The sequence below is a fragment of the Anolis carolinensis genome, chromosome 1, assembly GCF_035594765.1.
Source record: "Anolis carolinensis isolate JA03-04 chromosome 1, rAnoCar3.1.pri, whole genome shotgun sequence".
NCBI lineage: Eukaryota > Metazoa > Chordata > Lepidosauria > Squamata > Dactyloidae > Anolis > Anolis carolinensis.
Genome location: NC_085841.1, coordinates 310,379,859 through 310,395,954, shown reverse-complemented (window position 1 = coordinate 310,395,954; position 16,096 = coordinate 310,379,859). Strand labels below are relative to the sequence as shown.

Below are 16,096 nucleotides of genomic sequence, written 5' to 3'. Positions count from 1 at the left end.
TGTGGTATCAGACTGTGATAATTGTTCAATATGGATACAGCCAGAAACATGCTGTGATTTAGCTATATGTTCAGTGCTTATAGAACAGATTAAAATACAAGAATAGAAATCTGGAGCAGTTTACAGAAGGAAGTACTTCAGTAAATTAGTTATGATATGAGAATACTCCTCTTCACACCTCAGTTTACTAGGAGGAAGCTACTATGATTTTGTTTGGAGCAACACTAATCAACACCTTTTGTGTTGAGAGGGTCTCTTAGACTTGCTAGAAACTGATGAGTTCTACCTTCAAGTCTGCTGGAATGGATAGTCTTTGCTCCAATTGCAACTTGAATCTCAAGCAGGATCCTGCCCAGGTTCTCAGGTATCTGTTTCAAGAGTTTACAATTTTGCTGGATGACCACCTTACGTGACAAATAACAGCCATTAATTCTGCTTGATAACAATTTTCATAATGCTCTAAGCATTGCTTGTTCTCTTTCCAGCTCTACGGGTATCATAAATGAAATAATGTTTCCTATCTCCCAGAGGACCATCTTTCCACACAAGAGTGCTTGCCATAGATGACCCATCTGCTAACAACAAAACAGCAGATAGAGTATCAAAGAAGAGCTTCAAACCATTATCTCCTGTTAAACGTCGAGGAAGATTGAACTCTGTGGTTGGAAAATACTCATATACTACACAAAATATCTTTGAACAAGACCTCTACTTTGGTAGGTGGAACAGGAATATCTATAAATCCTTTTGTTGGCATAATTAAGACTCAGGATTAGCAAGCAGAAAGATCAACTAAAATATAGCAAATGTTGTGAATGTGGGAGTATGATAATGTTGTAAGAGCTGTAGGTCTGACTATAACTGCATCTTAATTACTTGTGAATACTCTGTATATTTTCCCCCCACCCTTCCAAGGGATTCTTCTCTATAAGGCACACCTAAAACAGCATACATAACTGAATCTAATTAAAATGTTAGGAAATACTTGGAATTTTTTTCCTTATTATTAATTTACATTTAATTTCATCTTCCTATAACAAACTATGAAGTAGATTACCAACCTAATTTCCTCCTATTCCTGAGTGCATTCAGGATCAGCCAGGATTGTCCATCAAGACAAGAAGGATCGTTTAGTTATGGATAATAATTATGAATATTACTTACATCTTGAGCAACGTTACCCAAGACCTCATGAGATCTGGAGCTTCAGGCCACCAAAAAAGGCAGGTAGGAACTTTGTACTAATATGGACAATTAATTTATGCAGAATTTATCATGAAGTAGTATTACTACAGGTTGAACATCCCTTACCTGAAATCCCAAAATCTGAAATACTCCCAAAATTGTCCACATGGGTGACTGAGTTAGTGAAACCTTTGCTTCCTGATGGCTTAGTGCACACAAACATTGTTTCCTGCACAAAATTGTTAAAAAATACTTTATATGCCTTCAGGCTATGTGTATGAAGGTGTATATGAAACAGAAATGAATTCTACGTGAAAACTTGGGTCTCATTTCTAAGATATCTTATTATGTATGTATATGTAAACACAGGTCTTTCAAAATAAAATTTAAAAAATCCCTAACACCCAAACCTTTCTGGCCCAAAAGCATTTTGGATAAGGGATGCTCAACTTGTAATTACAAAGATTGATGTGCTGTAAAATGCCATGGGCCCCATGTTGGGAGAAAGGAAAGATACAAATAAAATAGAATAAACTTATGATTCCAAAGTCATTTGAATAAGTGAAAAAATAAGTGGATGTAATTTGTGGGCAATGTAAATAAAATCTATGGAATTGACATTTGCTCTTTAAAATGAGTTGCTCTTAATCTGTTTGGAAAGTTCAAAGAATACAGAAGGGAGCCATCCACTGGACCTCACTTCCCACTAGCATCGAAGACTTTGCTCAATCAGGTGGAGAACAACAATCCTCAGTATCAACTGGGAGAAAAAGAGAAGGGTACAGAAAATCCGAAGATGTGTCTGAGATTATCCAAATCCGTAGGACCATGCTGGAACAGTGGAAGGCCGATTGGAAACTTGGTATGTATTACAAACTCTGTCTTAATTGGTCATATTCCATTTAAATTTATTGAAGCATTTGTATTCATCAATAATGGTTAAAGAATTAACATAAAGTTAAAGATTAATAAGATTCTGAGTGATAATAGAATAGCTGGTGAAACTAAGGGAAATTATTACAAGTTTGATCATACTGAAGTATAAAATATTCAGTAGTATTCCTGTACCTTCATATTATGTAAAGAGGAGACAAGGGGTTCATGGGTGGGAATGGGGAGGTGGTGGGATTGGGGGAAAATACTTGTATTTTGATTGTGGAATATCAAAGATTGTATGTTTCTGTGTGTGTGTATTCACAATAAAAAAATTAAAAAGAGAGAAGAAAAGGATTAACGCAAAGTTATTTGGGCGAGTTAGAAGAATCTCACCCAAAGTTAATTAGGTGGGCTAGCAATCTCATACCTTTGCCAGAAATACTTTTTGCCCCATGGTTGAGTTGTGTTTTGATTGTTTTCAATGTATTGCTCAGATCCTCCATGGCAATCAGCAACTATAGAAGGATTAAGCAGAGGTCTTGTGGATGTGCATGTTCAAAATCGGATCAATGCTATTCTTATCTGTGCATCTGCTGTGCTTGAGCGGCCCCAACGTTTGCAACAGTCAAGTCAGGAGGCCGGTATGAATAGCCTCTGCTAATTATATTTCAGTTGTATTTTTTCTAATACTGCAAACAATTCTTATAGAGACAGGAAGTAACTTTAAAAATAACTGTAAAAATAAACTACTGTCTTCCCCTTGTTGATCAATTATGTCAGTATGTTTTCCTCATACAGTTATACGACCCATGTTACTTTTAGTCATTTTTAAATGACTGGATGGTACTTGGTAAAGTACAGAACTTGGAAACATTATTTTTGTAGCCTATAACTACCAGAATTCTCCAACTAGCATTGACACTGTGGCAACTCATTAATGGGAGCTGTAGTCCAAAAATGAAGCATATCCAAACAATGCAATACTAAAACATGGGATATGAAAATAAAGATTTTCTTTTATAGTTTTTCTTTCACAGCCAACTCTACAGAATCTGTATTTTCTTGTGTTTTCAGTGGTTATGCCTTCATTCATCAGAATCCGAAGAGCCTCTAGCTTTCTCAATATGTTAAAATGTTTCTGAAATAATTAGAAGGCCAGCAATAACTTTATAAAATAAATGTTTAGTCAGTTGAATAAATGTTATTTATAGAGCTGGAATTATTACTTTGTTCACAAATTAAATCATGTAATATTCTGATTTTCCCCAGTAATAGGAATGGAAGCCGGTGCAAAGAGTTTAGAAACTGAAGCTTTACCAGCAAAAATACAGCCATTGCTTAAAAATAACCTGTTTGATGAAGATGCACATGTGAGAATGGCAGCAGCTGTATGCTTTTATGCTATGGGGGAATGGTATCAAGAGGCACAGGACATTATGAGAAATGCTTTGTTAAATGGTTAGTAAAATCCCTTTTCTATTTCTTTCTTGTGAAACTTAATCCATCTCCAAGCAATGATAAGTCAAAGAATAGATAAAAGATTAGGGCACTCTTTCAAATGACGTTAGTTGTAACCAATTCTTAGCAAATTAAGTTAGTCCTGTATAGGCCCCTTCTACACCGCCATGTAATCCAGATTATCAAAGCAGATAATCCACATTATCTGCTTTGAAATGGATTATCTTAGTCTACACTGCCATATAATCCAGTTCACAGATAATGTGGATTTTGTATGGCAGTGTAGAAGGGGCCATAGTGAGTTGGACTGGGGATTAGATATCTTAAGTCTGAATTTAAGATCAACATGCAACTCGTATAACAAAATGCTACAGCAAACCTTTACAGCCATCCTACCGTGCTTATTAATAATATTTTGGGACCATAAATACACACCCATCTTATATTAAACATAATTTTTGTTCTTCAGTAGACCTACCCAGACTGTTTTATTAAATCAGCTTTAGTATGTCAGACTGTAACCATTGGTGTAAAGGAGCCAAGATTCATAGGACTGAAGGACGAGGACTTTTTTGCTTAAGAGGGATGGTAATATAATTTGCTGGTGTACTCAGAATTCCCTGTTCCTTCTGACTTTGGTTGAAATCCTCATAATAATCATGCTGCTTGGATGAATTTACATAGCAACAATACTGTATTGTTGGCAGCTATCCCTGTTGTAATGCAAACTATTTTGAGGTGGCTTCGTCTTAATTGGCAATTAATGTTGCAACTGGAGAAGAAAACTGCTAGACTTGGTTGACATAAATCAGTGGTTCTCAACCTGTGGGTCCCTAGGTGTTTTGGCCTACAACTTCCAGAAATCCCAACCAGTTTACCAGCTTTAGGATTTCTGGAAGGCCAAAACATCTGGGGACCCACAGGCTGAGAACCACTGATATAGATGAAGATAGCTACCTGCATGTTGTATCTCTTCTATGAGGTGAATAACTCCACCTAAAAATGATCACAGTAGCACAGTAGCCTTTTTTGATCTCTATAATCCTCCTTTGGATATAAGGTAACAGTGCAGATAGCTGGGCAGCAGCCCAGGCCCTGGCTATGGATGGCATTACCAGTTTACATGTCATAAAGAGGATCCTGTATCAGATTTTTGATCAAAAAGATGATGCCACAGAAGAACAGGCTTGTCTATTGTTGTCTCAGCTCAGCAGACACACAGTAAGTATAAAGGCTCGGAAGAAAGACGCAATAGAAATACATGATAATCATGGTCCACAAATGTTCTGAAACTCAGGATTTTGACTAGCAGAAAGAGAAAGTGATATCAATCTCATGCCATGGGGCTGCATGCTGGTAATTGTGCCTTGAGAGTCTTTTTTCTATTCCACAGATTTTTCTTCTACTTAGCTTCAATTTGGAAATCTGCAGATCATTTCTATAAATAGAATAACAAACACTATGTTCCATTTTAAAACTCTCTGTAAGTGAACATGTCTAGAAGGTAAAACATGTAACTCGAATCCACTGAAGCCTGAATTCTGTCTTTTTGGCTACAATAATGGTGCTCCATGCAGTCATGATGTCCACATGACCTTGAAGGCGTCTAAAGACAACGCCGGCTCTTCGGCTTAGAAATAGAGATGAGCACCAATCCCCAGAGTCGGACATGACTAATGTAAGGGGAAAACCTTTACCTTTACCTAATATTGTAGCTGCGTAGCAGCTCAACTAAACAATATGAAAAATCAGGAGATTTATAGTCAACCTTCCATATTCGCTGGAGTTAAAGGTACAGGACACCTGCAAAAGGAAAAAAAACTGAATAATACTATTGCTAATTTTTTACTTGTGAGAACACCTCTCTAGGAATCTCTATGTCCTCCGGCACAACTCTGTTAGAAATTGACCATAGAATCTCAGTGGAGGACCTAGAGATTCCTGGAGACAGCATTTTCATCAAATCTGGGAATAATCAAATCTGCAGAAGTTAAAACTGCAAATGTGGAGGGCCACCTGTATATGCAATAACTTACAGGTTTTCCTTGTTGAGAACCAATTACTTTTTTTGGTAAACTAAAAAGACAAGTTCATGTGTTTTGACTTTTACTTATACCTATTTGATCATGCTAAATGGATTAAGAATAGGATGGAGATGTACTTCTAAACCCTTTTTTCTAATATCGGAGCACTTTCTGAAGGTTTTTAAGCAAAGGCTGGATTGCCATCTGTCAAGAGTACTTTGAGTGGGTGTTCCTATGTGGCAGGGAGATGGATTGGGTGGCCTTTGTGGTCTCTTCCAACTTTATGATTCTATTATTCTAAGAGATTGCAGTGATATTTTTACTTCTCTGCAATAATTCTGTCATGCTCTCATTTTTTTAACAATGAATAATTCATATAGTACTTTTCAGTACACTAAATTCTTTACATTTTTTCCTTTCCAATGTCAGTAAGAACAAACCACAGGCTTTTCAAAGATATGCAAAAACAAAATGGGAATGAAAGTCACACACTTTCAATAATGATGAATCTTTCCTTTCTACAGTGAGAATCTTCTGTGGGGATGATATACCATTTCTAATCTTCTTTCTTATTGGAATAATCCTTTCAGGGCCTGGTTCATTGTTTGCTGGCATCAGAACTGAACAGCTGCCAATGGAAAAATCGAGTGTTGGCTTGTAAAACATTCTCTCGTATTCCTGGGAGTATCAGCCAGGTAGGGGTTGGTGCATTCATTCAGTAAATATTTGAATAGGATAGAATGACTTTATTGTCACTGTACAATGAAACTGAAGGATTAACTTTCTGGCATGATTCACACTCACAAAAGATTCAGCTCTTACAAGGCTTTGACTAAGCTATATATTTGCAAAAGTTTTTTAGAACAAGTGATCCCTCGGTTTGTGAAAGATATTCATTTGTTATAGTAAGTGATTTCCCCCATTTTCATATAATGTTTCCTTTATTTATTTATTTTTGTAATCAATCATAGGCTCACTTTACAGGTCTGACTGCTTCGGCAGCTATCTGTGGAAATCCTCTTATGGAAGAGAAAGGAGGTTAGCTATAAGGAATACTGTAACTATAACCTGTAATGTCTAGTCTACTCTTGGGCAATCAAGAGTGTAATAAATTCCATTTGCCTCAATGCAGTGCATTAAAAACATGAGCATCACTCATACTTCTTTGCAAAAAAACATTGTAATGGGGATTTCAGGCTGCAGGATGCTAAGATGTTGTTGAGTCATATAGACCCATAATAAGACTGTATTGTTATTCATTAAAATCTGATTATTTATAATGCCAATTGGCATGGATGGTAAAATGACTGGAAAGTATGTCTATGCTGACAGATAATTATGGCTCCGATTGTATAATAACAATGACAAAGGAAATTTACGGAATAAAAGTTTGCCATCTCCCACCCTGTGAGGCTTGTTTCAATAATATAAGATACAGTATAAGGGCTGCTATGGAATGGATTGGGAATTCTTTTTTTCTGCAAGCCACATAATGTTAATATCTTATGATCCGTTCCAAATGCAATTTTGGATCAATTCCCCCCCTCAAACCTTAATCACAGCTTGTTTACAAGGCTTACCTAGTCTTTTAAGAAAACTTTCCAGAAGTGGTGGTGAATTGCAAGTGGCTGCAAGTGGGAATAGAGGATGGGACTTGTTTCTTTTATGAAGTTTCCTAATTTTTAAAAGCATTTTAGACTCATAGTACAGGCAGTCCCCGAGCTACAAACATCCGACTTACAAATGACTCATAGTTAAGAACAAGGGTGAGACAACAGAAAGTGAGAAAAATCTACCCTTCGGGAAGGAAACTCGTTCCTGAAAGACTTATCATGGGGAAAAAGTGTCTCAGCTGAAGCTTTTGTACCAATCCTTGTTTCCACAGCAAGCCAATTTTTTCAAAAGCCCACTATCCAGGGACAGAAAGTGAGGTGAACAGGGGCACATACAGAAAAATAAACACTACAGGGGTGTGAACCCTTCCCTATGCTATCCAAAGCTGAAAATATATATTTTTAGCTGGAGTAAAACTTTAAAATGTACCTCTTCCAACTTGCAAACAAATTCAGCTTAAGAACAAATCTGCAGAACCTATCTTGTTCGTAATTTAGGGATTGGCTGTACTAAGTTGTATAGCCCCGCTGAGGGTTGGAAAGCTCAGAGTAAGGTTTAATTGTGGACAGATGCCCCTGGGATTGCATTCCTCTAAGATTACATGAGGATGGTAGAGATCATGCTTTTCCTTTCATGCTTGTTCACTTGTATAAGACAGTCACCCTTTCTATGAAGATACTAATGTCAAAAATAATTCCCCAACTTTAAAATGGTGTCTTCTGCAGCAAAGTGGCAAATTAGGTCTTGCTGCCAGAAGTCCCCCTTAGTTCACACATGAGCTAATCTATTGTTCTTCTATGTAGGATCTCAAAAACAAAATGGTTCAGCTGATGTGGACAGACTGGAAGTTTGATGTACGTCGGGCAGCTGCCAAGGCTCTTGGGCATTTCAAACTTGGAAAAGAAGTCCATGACCAGCTTAGGTAAGGAAATGCAATGTGACACTTTAGCAAAACAGATGTGATGCTTATTGAGGATGGAGATACCTTTTCATAAGAAGCAGAGTGATTCAAAGACATTTTGGCATTTGAAATAATGGGAGTCCCCAATCAGAAACCCCTTTCTCCTTCCCATTAATTGAAGATAGTAAAAGAATAAAAATGATAGTTCTTAAGCTTCTGAATGCACACAAACAATGCCTTGATCCTAATATCTTGTATTTTGTGAAGGGAATGTAAGCTTTCTTGTCTTCATCTTTACACCATCTGAAAATCTTTTGAAATAAGTTTGGGGGAACCTGATGGAATAGAACGGGCTTGGAATGTGGCATATGATGCTTTCAAGATTCCAAGATTAAGAATCCTAAAGTTCCAGGGGCATTCTGCACAAATCTGCTTTCTTTAGGTCTGTTTATGCTGTCCCTGCTTTGATCTAAACTTACATCTCGATCTGGTTCTTTAGAAAATTCTGCTGTCATAGATTTTTAAAGCATTTCAGCATATGAATACAAGCACCATGAACCGTTGATTCTCTTATGTTTGGTCAGTTTGAATTGAAGACTTTTTTTTGCTTCAGATAGCCTAGCTTTGTCCCAAAGATTTAATAATGTTATCTTTACATGTGCTTTCAGGAAGCAGCTGAAGAGAGGAGATTGCCGGATGCGGGTGGAAGCTCTCACTCTGATTGGTTGGCTAAGGCTCATGACATCCAGGCTGCTCCCTGGATTTCTTCAATGTTTTTCTGATGATTTTGTAGCTGTCCGAAAGGAAGCCTGTAGGGCAGCTGGAGCACTTAGGATTAAAGAAGAAACAGTGAGTGGTTAAAATGACCAATCCATGCAAAGATAGGATAAATGTCCTTCTTGAGTGTGGGAGTAGTGGCCCTAAAACCTGAATCCTTGGGAGCTCTTCTATTTCCCTGATGGGATCCTAGAGCAGAAGGAGGAGGTCTGCATGCAGAACCAGCCTTCTATATGCTTAGCATGTATGTTAACCGCTATGTGTACTGTTGTTATTTTGGTTACAGGTACTTAAATGCCTTTTTAAGATTATGCAGACTGACCCATTCTGGAAAATCAAGGCCCTTGCCATTAGAGGTACTGTATAAAGCAATCCCTAACCACTTCTAATTTAGGCGTACATGCAACCTGCGAACTATTCTGGGCTTCCAAATGAGGACACTTCAATGAACCATACTTTTCTGATATTCTTAGAGCCAACTAAGGGTGTATGTTTTAAAAAAATCAAATGCAAATAAAAGCTCAATAACATCGATGGAGGATTTTTATCCTTATGCAAAAAGAGGAGAACAGTGGGTTACTGTGAGTTTTCCGGGCTATATGTCCTTGTTCCAGAAGCAGTCGCTCCTGACATTTTGGCCACTTCTATGGCAGGTATCCTCAGAGGTGGTGAGGTATATTTAAAACTAAGCTAGTGAGATTTATATATCTGGAAAGTCCAGGGTGGGAGAAAAATACCCCACCCTGAAGTGGGTAAAACGTCAAGAGAGAATGCTTCTGGAACATGGCCATACAGCCTGGAAAATTCACAGCAACCCAGTGATTCTGGGATCAGATCCTGGAATAAAGAGGCAGTGTGGAAGGGCTCTCAGTCTTATATCCAGGAGTATAACATTAGCCTGTAAATTGCATAAAGAAGTCAATTGTGGCTTGATTTCCCCAAAGGTAAAAATTAATCAGTTGAGCAATACAAGTAGGCTAGCAGTATATTTTGATGCAGCGTGGATTTAATCAGGTTTTATGCTCCAAAGAACACATTTTTCAGTGAAAAGTAGCACTGAATTTCGAAATACAGGATCTTATAAGTGTGCAACCATTGTGCTAATAGATCTGCAGGTTCTGTGATGTTAATTTCAAATCTAGAGGTATAAATGTAAAAAAATGGTTAAAAAACATTTTTTTTTCTTTTAGGGACAATTTTTTTAGTTTCCAATGGAAAAATTAGAAATTTGGGAAACATAAAGGAAAATATCTCAGATGAAATATTTCTTTGGAAATGAATAAAAGGTTTTTAAAGGCAACATTTTATTTACTCAAATGCCCGGAAATGTGTAACGTGTAGAATTATTGCTGCCTTGGATTGCATTTTGGGAGAAAGTCAGGTTATAAATTAATTCAGTTTTGCTTATAATCTTTAAAAACATAATTAGAGAAGAATTCCTGTGTGTATTATAAAGACTTATAACAATTTCAATGCTTTTCTTATTGAGCTATTGTTGAGCTAGTTGGTGTATTCTTTTTTATGAGAAATTTGTATGGGAGCAAGGTTGCATTACTTCTGATAATAAACTTTGGAAGTATTGAATAATATGCTGTATCAAAATATACTGCTACCGTAGTCCTTAAGATTTTGACTGAATAAATCATTTCCATCCAAATAATACTGTTTCTGTTTGTTTCTCATAACACCTTGTACCAAAATTTGGAAAAAAAAACTGTTCCTGGTTTTAAAGCATTTTTCCTGTTTAATTATGCAGTACTTACTTTGAAAGTACGTAGTTGCTATACTCCAGAAACTCTATTTTGTGGCTGCCACAAACTATGGGCCCTTCCACACAGCCATATAACCCAGAATATCAAGGCAGAAAATCCCACAATATATGCTTTGAACTGGGTTATCTGAGGCCACACTGCCACATATTTCAGTAGATAATGTGGGATTTTATTCAGCTGTGTGGAAGGGGCCTATGTTGAATTGGTTGTGACTCTATGAGATATTCATTGAAAAACTATAGCGAAATGTGGTGCAGGATGTCCCGCAAAAACAAAGTTTTTGCAGCTAAATAAACGTTTTCCATGTTTTTAATGATAGAAGCAATTAGAAAATGACATTTATAACCTAGGAACAAAAATCGTGTTGCATAGAGTAATTTATGGTTTCTATTTTTTTCACACACACACACACACAATTTGTCATACACATGCTTAGATAACATAGTAATTTGTTTCAGGGGAGAGTATATTCTCAATCTGGCTTGCGTGAATAGGTAAAATATGAAAATAAATATTATATCCATTTCGGTCCCCACCCAAGTTTCCTTTTAAAGTAGAAATTTACTTAAGTAATTTTAATGATATGAAATGAATAATTTTCTTTTCTGACAGCTCTAGGTCAGATAGGTGCACCAAGCTCTCACCTCAGAGACCTTCTTCTCTGGGCCCTTCATTATGAAGATGATCCTGGGGTCCGGAGGGAAGCCTGCCGCAGCATCATTGCTCTTAACATGCAGGATGAAACAGTTCAGACCACTTTACAAGACCGACTGATACTGGAACCAAATGAGCTGGTTAAAGAGTAAGTCAGTAGTTTGCATTTAAAATAGAAAAAAAATCTGGTTGATAAATAAAAGGCTTTCCCCAAAACAGCATCTTGATTCTGGAACTCCATACTAAGGGATGTTGAGCTGGCTCGCCTTTTCCGGGTTTCTGGTGGGCAACTAAAATGTTGTTGTTCCACGTGTCTTTTTGCTCTTGAAAATGCCCTATTTTAATTGTTTAGGAAAAATTGAAAGGATTATGTTGACTTTTTTTTAAAAAAAAAATATCTACGTATTATTTTAAATGTTTATATTTGTTGTCCTTGCCTCAGGGATTCTACTGGCTGAGGCAAAATAACAACAAGACATCTCTTTCGCCAAAGAGCATTTCTACTTAACACAAATATATCTTCTAAAGAATATGCTTGACAGGCTGTATTCTTGAAGCTCAAACAATGTTTATCTTTCCACTGATTTCATCAGAGTGCAGTGGGATCTCCCTGGCCAATCTGGATTTCCCCTTCCCTGTACTAAGTAACTCTACAGAAAATACATCTGTGTGCTCACAAGGCTGCTTCTAACATTCACCTAATGCAAGTCCTGCTGAATTCAGTGGCACTTAATTCCAGTTACATATGTGTAGGTTTGCAGCCTAAATCAAGGAAAATCCAGTAGATTATGGTCATGGAGTGCAAGAAGCCATATAACAAGCATTGGAAAAAGACATTTGGTCTGAGCTCTGGTTTGACCAGTGCTGTAAGGTCTTCCACATTTCCAAAATGTGATGGGAGGGAGAAGCATTTGGTTAGAGAAGAGCACCCCCAAGAACTTCTGGAGGCATGATTCCCCATTCACTCCCTGAAAAATACCAAGATGGATCTGAAACTTTCACTGTACTACAAACATTACTTCTGATTGTTCAGCAACATTTTTTAACAAAATTGCCAGCTCTTGTACAATGTCCCATGTTTATCTCACAACACACCAAAGCCTCAAATGGCCAGAACTAAAATAACTACCTATCACCCCAACTTGTGATAAATACTGCTTATTTATTTTTCTAAGAAACATATTTTACAAGCTGCTGCAGAGGACTAGAAAGACAGCAGAGTGCAGCATAAAGCTACAATTAATAGGTTTGGCCAGTATGTTAGGACTAAGGTTGTATTTCAGTTCTGCTGGGTAGTTCCTGTAGTAGACATTCACATCACAGCAGTAAACATCAACAGGTCCCATGACACTTTTCAAACCCATTGAAACCAAGGAGGAAGCTGGAGTCAGCTTCTAATATGTCTAAAGGTCTAAAAACCTGGCAAAACTTCTACAGATGCGAGGGGCATATTAAAAACTCCTCCATAATCTACAGGGGGCATTTTTCATTGCAGCAGTGTTGCAACATCAAAAATGGGTTCAATACATGACATTTCTAATGCTGTGGTAGCATGTAAGATTAATAATAGCCCTATGGAAATGTATTTATGAGTTCAAAATAAATATAAGGTTAAATCTAATGTCATATAATTTTACTTCTGTTCATGTAACTGGGGGCTTCCCTCCCAACGGTCTCTCAACCACCCCCATCAATCTGCATCCAAAGCTTAGTGTACTCTGTGAAGCACAGTGGGGTGGGGGGAGGGGATATGGACAGTTGGAGAGCCTGATCTGTTAGTAGCTTGCTTTCTATTAGCAGAAAGACACTATTAGAAATAATGCAGATTGAGAAGGAAAGCATACAGTAGTGAGCTATCCATCATTGTTTGTTGTTTATGTTTAACTTTAACTTGGGGATCTCTGCAGCAAGACATAATTCATGCACTATCTTTTACTTTCCATATAGGGAGGTAAGTCATGCTGTGAAGACTTTCAATTTTGAACAGGAAGAGGACCAAGAAGTGATCCAGAAGATCAAGGACAAGGTATGAAAAAGTACAACTTAAACCATCAGGATTTCTCTAGTTTGGAAGTATGCAGAACTATATGTAAGATTACAAAATACACGTTAAGAACATCCCTCTGGCAACTCTGCCCCATTAGTTGTGTAATCTAGAATAACCATGCAAGAAAAGATGTATGTTATCATGGAATGTAACAGGAGCAACTAGAATAGTCAGGATGGGATGAAGGGGTCATACTCCCAACTTGTAAGAACTGTGAAATCAACACAGATAAGCAGCCTTTGAACAGAATTCTAAAATCTGAAATACTCCAAAATAGTCCACATGTGTGGCTAAGATAGCGGCACCTTTGCTTTCTGATAGTTCAATGTACACCAATTTTACAAATATTCCAAAATAAAAAACCCTCAGAAATTCATAACATTTCTGGTTCAAAGCATTTTGAATAAAAGATACTCAATCAGGATCACTTTTAGTCTTATATGTGAGTGAAGAGCATTGGTGTTGGATAAGGAAAGTCAAAAAATACATTCTCACTGTACTGCTTGCTGCATTTATGTACATGTAGATCTTTTCCAGATTTAAAAAGGGGAAATGCAATATTTGGATGCAACTCCTCACCAGTATCTTTCTGAAACTGGAAAGCTAGCATAAAAGTTGTCCAGATTTTTAATCTCTTTCTGGTGTGCTAATTTTTTTTTTGTATGTTCAAGAGGATTCCAGTTTGTTTTTAAGTAAGAATGCTTTGTAGATCTTGGGGGTATTGTGGCCTTGATTTCCAATCTGTAATCCTGTTATGGAATAACAGCATATTAATTTACTTTTCAAGGTGGGCTACTTTCTTAGCTCTAGCTTCAAGACTATATAAAACAAGAATTGTTCAGGAGAGTTGGGGCTTAACTGGTTAATAGAGAGTTCCCCAACTACTTCCAACCACCCTTCTAGAATTGCAGTCCAGTAAATCCAAATAGCAACAGATTGCAGATGCCTTGGCTTGAATGTCCATATTCTCTATAGCTTTACCTATGGATTTTCCCATTTTTGGCATTTGTCAATGCAGTACTTTATTTCAATGAGTACCTGATAAAGAAACTGAAATAATGTGTGATTAGGTCATGATATTTTAATATATAAACCCATGAGCATATTATTTATTAAAGATTTAGGATGATTGGATTCATATCTATTAAAGATCTAATTCAAAATATTCAGCAGCCAATTTTCAAAACACATCCTTTCTCTATCCTATCCACATGTTTACATAATGCAGTCAAAATGTCTGCGGGAGAAGTAAGGTCTAGGGAATGGCATAGTACAATCTAGTAATAAAAAGAACCATAAAAATCACATTATTTCTGATGCAGATTACCACATTAAGCCAAAAAGATTTAGTGATCGAGAAAGTGCTGAAATTTCGAGAGATTACAAAGAACACATGGCATGAAGCCCACCGCATCTATCGTGAGAAGGGAGACATCTTTGCATACAAAGAAATTCGGGACATCTTCCTCGCTGTTGTTCAAGTCACTTTCACTGGTAATTAAGAATGGCAGAAAAAGTGAGGCTGTTAGAGTCTTTATTTTGGGTTTAATTTTTTTTCAATTTTTCTTTTGTAAAGGCTTCAGGCATCTTTAACACTATTAATTAGTCTTAACATTTTAAAATGTGGCTGTAGAGTAAGATCCTATTTAGACATCTCCTATCTTCAGTAAGTGCATCAGTGAATATATTAAAGCCCCCACTAATAGAGAGTCAGCATGATGTAAAGATTATTTAGGAAGTTATCTGTGTCCAAACTGGTTTCCTGTGATGCATGTTTTAATTTCTAATCAAACATTCAACTGAAATAGTTATGTCCACAATATCTTCAGGAGTCATGATTTTAGCAGTGTACAGTTTTAAACTATTCACTGTCATCCTATCTGTAGCCAAAATGATCTTGTAGCACTTTAAAGACTGGAAGAACAACGTTTCAGAGGTATAAGATACATTTACATTGTAGAATGCAGCAGAAGTGTAGCTATTAATTGATAAATTGGACACAGTGTTTAGCCTTCTCTGCCAAAGGGCTGGTGCCTCACCAAACAACAAATCCCATGATTCCATACAGGGCCATAGCCGGATTTTTTTTTCCAAGGGGGGGGGGGGTCGAATCATTTTTTTTAGAGAATCATGAATAGTTCCATAACGCAAAATAATTTAAAAATCAGGCTCCATCGATAAACTTCAGTGGACACTCATGGGGATTTGGTTAATCAGTTAAATTTCATAAGTAAACCATGTTTTTTTAAAACCTGAAAATTTGGGGGGGGGGGGGGTTGAACAGCCCTGATTCCATAGCATTGTGCCATGGCAGTTAAAATGGTGGAAAACTGCATTAATTCTACAGTATAGATGCAGCCTAAGTCAATTTTCTCAGATGCTATGACAACTTTATTATTTAGTAGCTAGGCTTCTTCTGATGAGGCTCTTCATGCTTGGAAGAACTATAATGGTACTTGGATGGCAAACAGGCCACTGAGAATATACTCAAAGCCTGATCAATTTGGTGGCAGAGAAACAACTCCATGGAAAATGTTAATACTACATTTAAATGTGGAATATTTTTGCAATTTTGTCAGCCCAATAATTCCATCAGCAAAGAGTATGGTATGTCTTATTAATGTGATATAATCTAATAAGCCATACTGACACAAACTAAGGCCCCATCAGTTAGGAAAATGTGACTTTCATTGGACAAAGGTGTTACACTCCCACAACTATAAATTATTTCATAAAAGTTATACAGTAGGCCCTCTATACACATAGATTCTGCACCCCCTTGCTCAAA

The 16,096-nt window shown here is 37.0% G+C and overlaps 1 protein-coding gene across 4 annotated transcripts in view; it reads left to right on the top strand.

Moving 5' to 3' along the window:
* heatr4 (HEAT repeat containing 4) overlaps window positions 1-16,096 on the top strand; it is a 39,548-nt gene that overhangs the window by 12,242 nt on the left and 11,210 nt on the right. For 3 of the 4 annotated variants that reach the window (XM_062968111.1, XM_062968112.1, XM_062968110.1), the window contains 13 exons: window positions 529-716; window positions 1,093-1,227; window positions 1,847-2,047; window positions 2,556-2,702; window positions 3,331-3,519; window positions 4,580-4,740; window positions 6,134-6,238; window positions 7,961-8,079; window positions 8,727-8,907; window positions 9,122-9,191; window positions 11,220-11,409; window positions 13,209-13,287; window positions 14,631-14,802. In XM_062968111.1, coding sequence (XP_062824181.1) covers window positions 529-716; window positions 1,093-1,227; window positions 1,847-2,047; window positions 2,556-2,702; window positions 3,331-3,519; window positions 4,580-4,740; window positions 6,134-6,238; window positions 7,961-8,079; window positions 8,727-8,907; window positions 9,122-9,191; window positions 11,220-11,409; window positions 13,209-13,287; window positions 14,631-14,802 — 1,937 coding nt within the window. Of the gene's footprint in view, window positions 1-485; window positions 717-1,092; window positions 1,228-1,846; window positions 2,048-2,555; window positions 2,703-3,330; window positions 3,520-4,579; window positions 4,741-6,133; window positions 6,239-7,960; window positions 8,080-8,726; window positions 8,908-9,121; window positions 9,192-11,219; window positions 11,410-13,208; window positions 13,288-14,630; window positions 14,803-16,096 lie in introns of all 4 variants that reach the window. The other variant, XM_062968113.1, reaches the window with a different exon arrangement.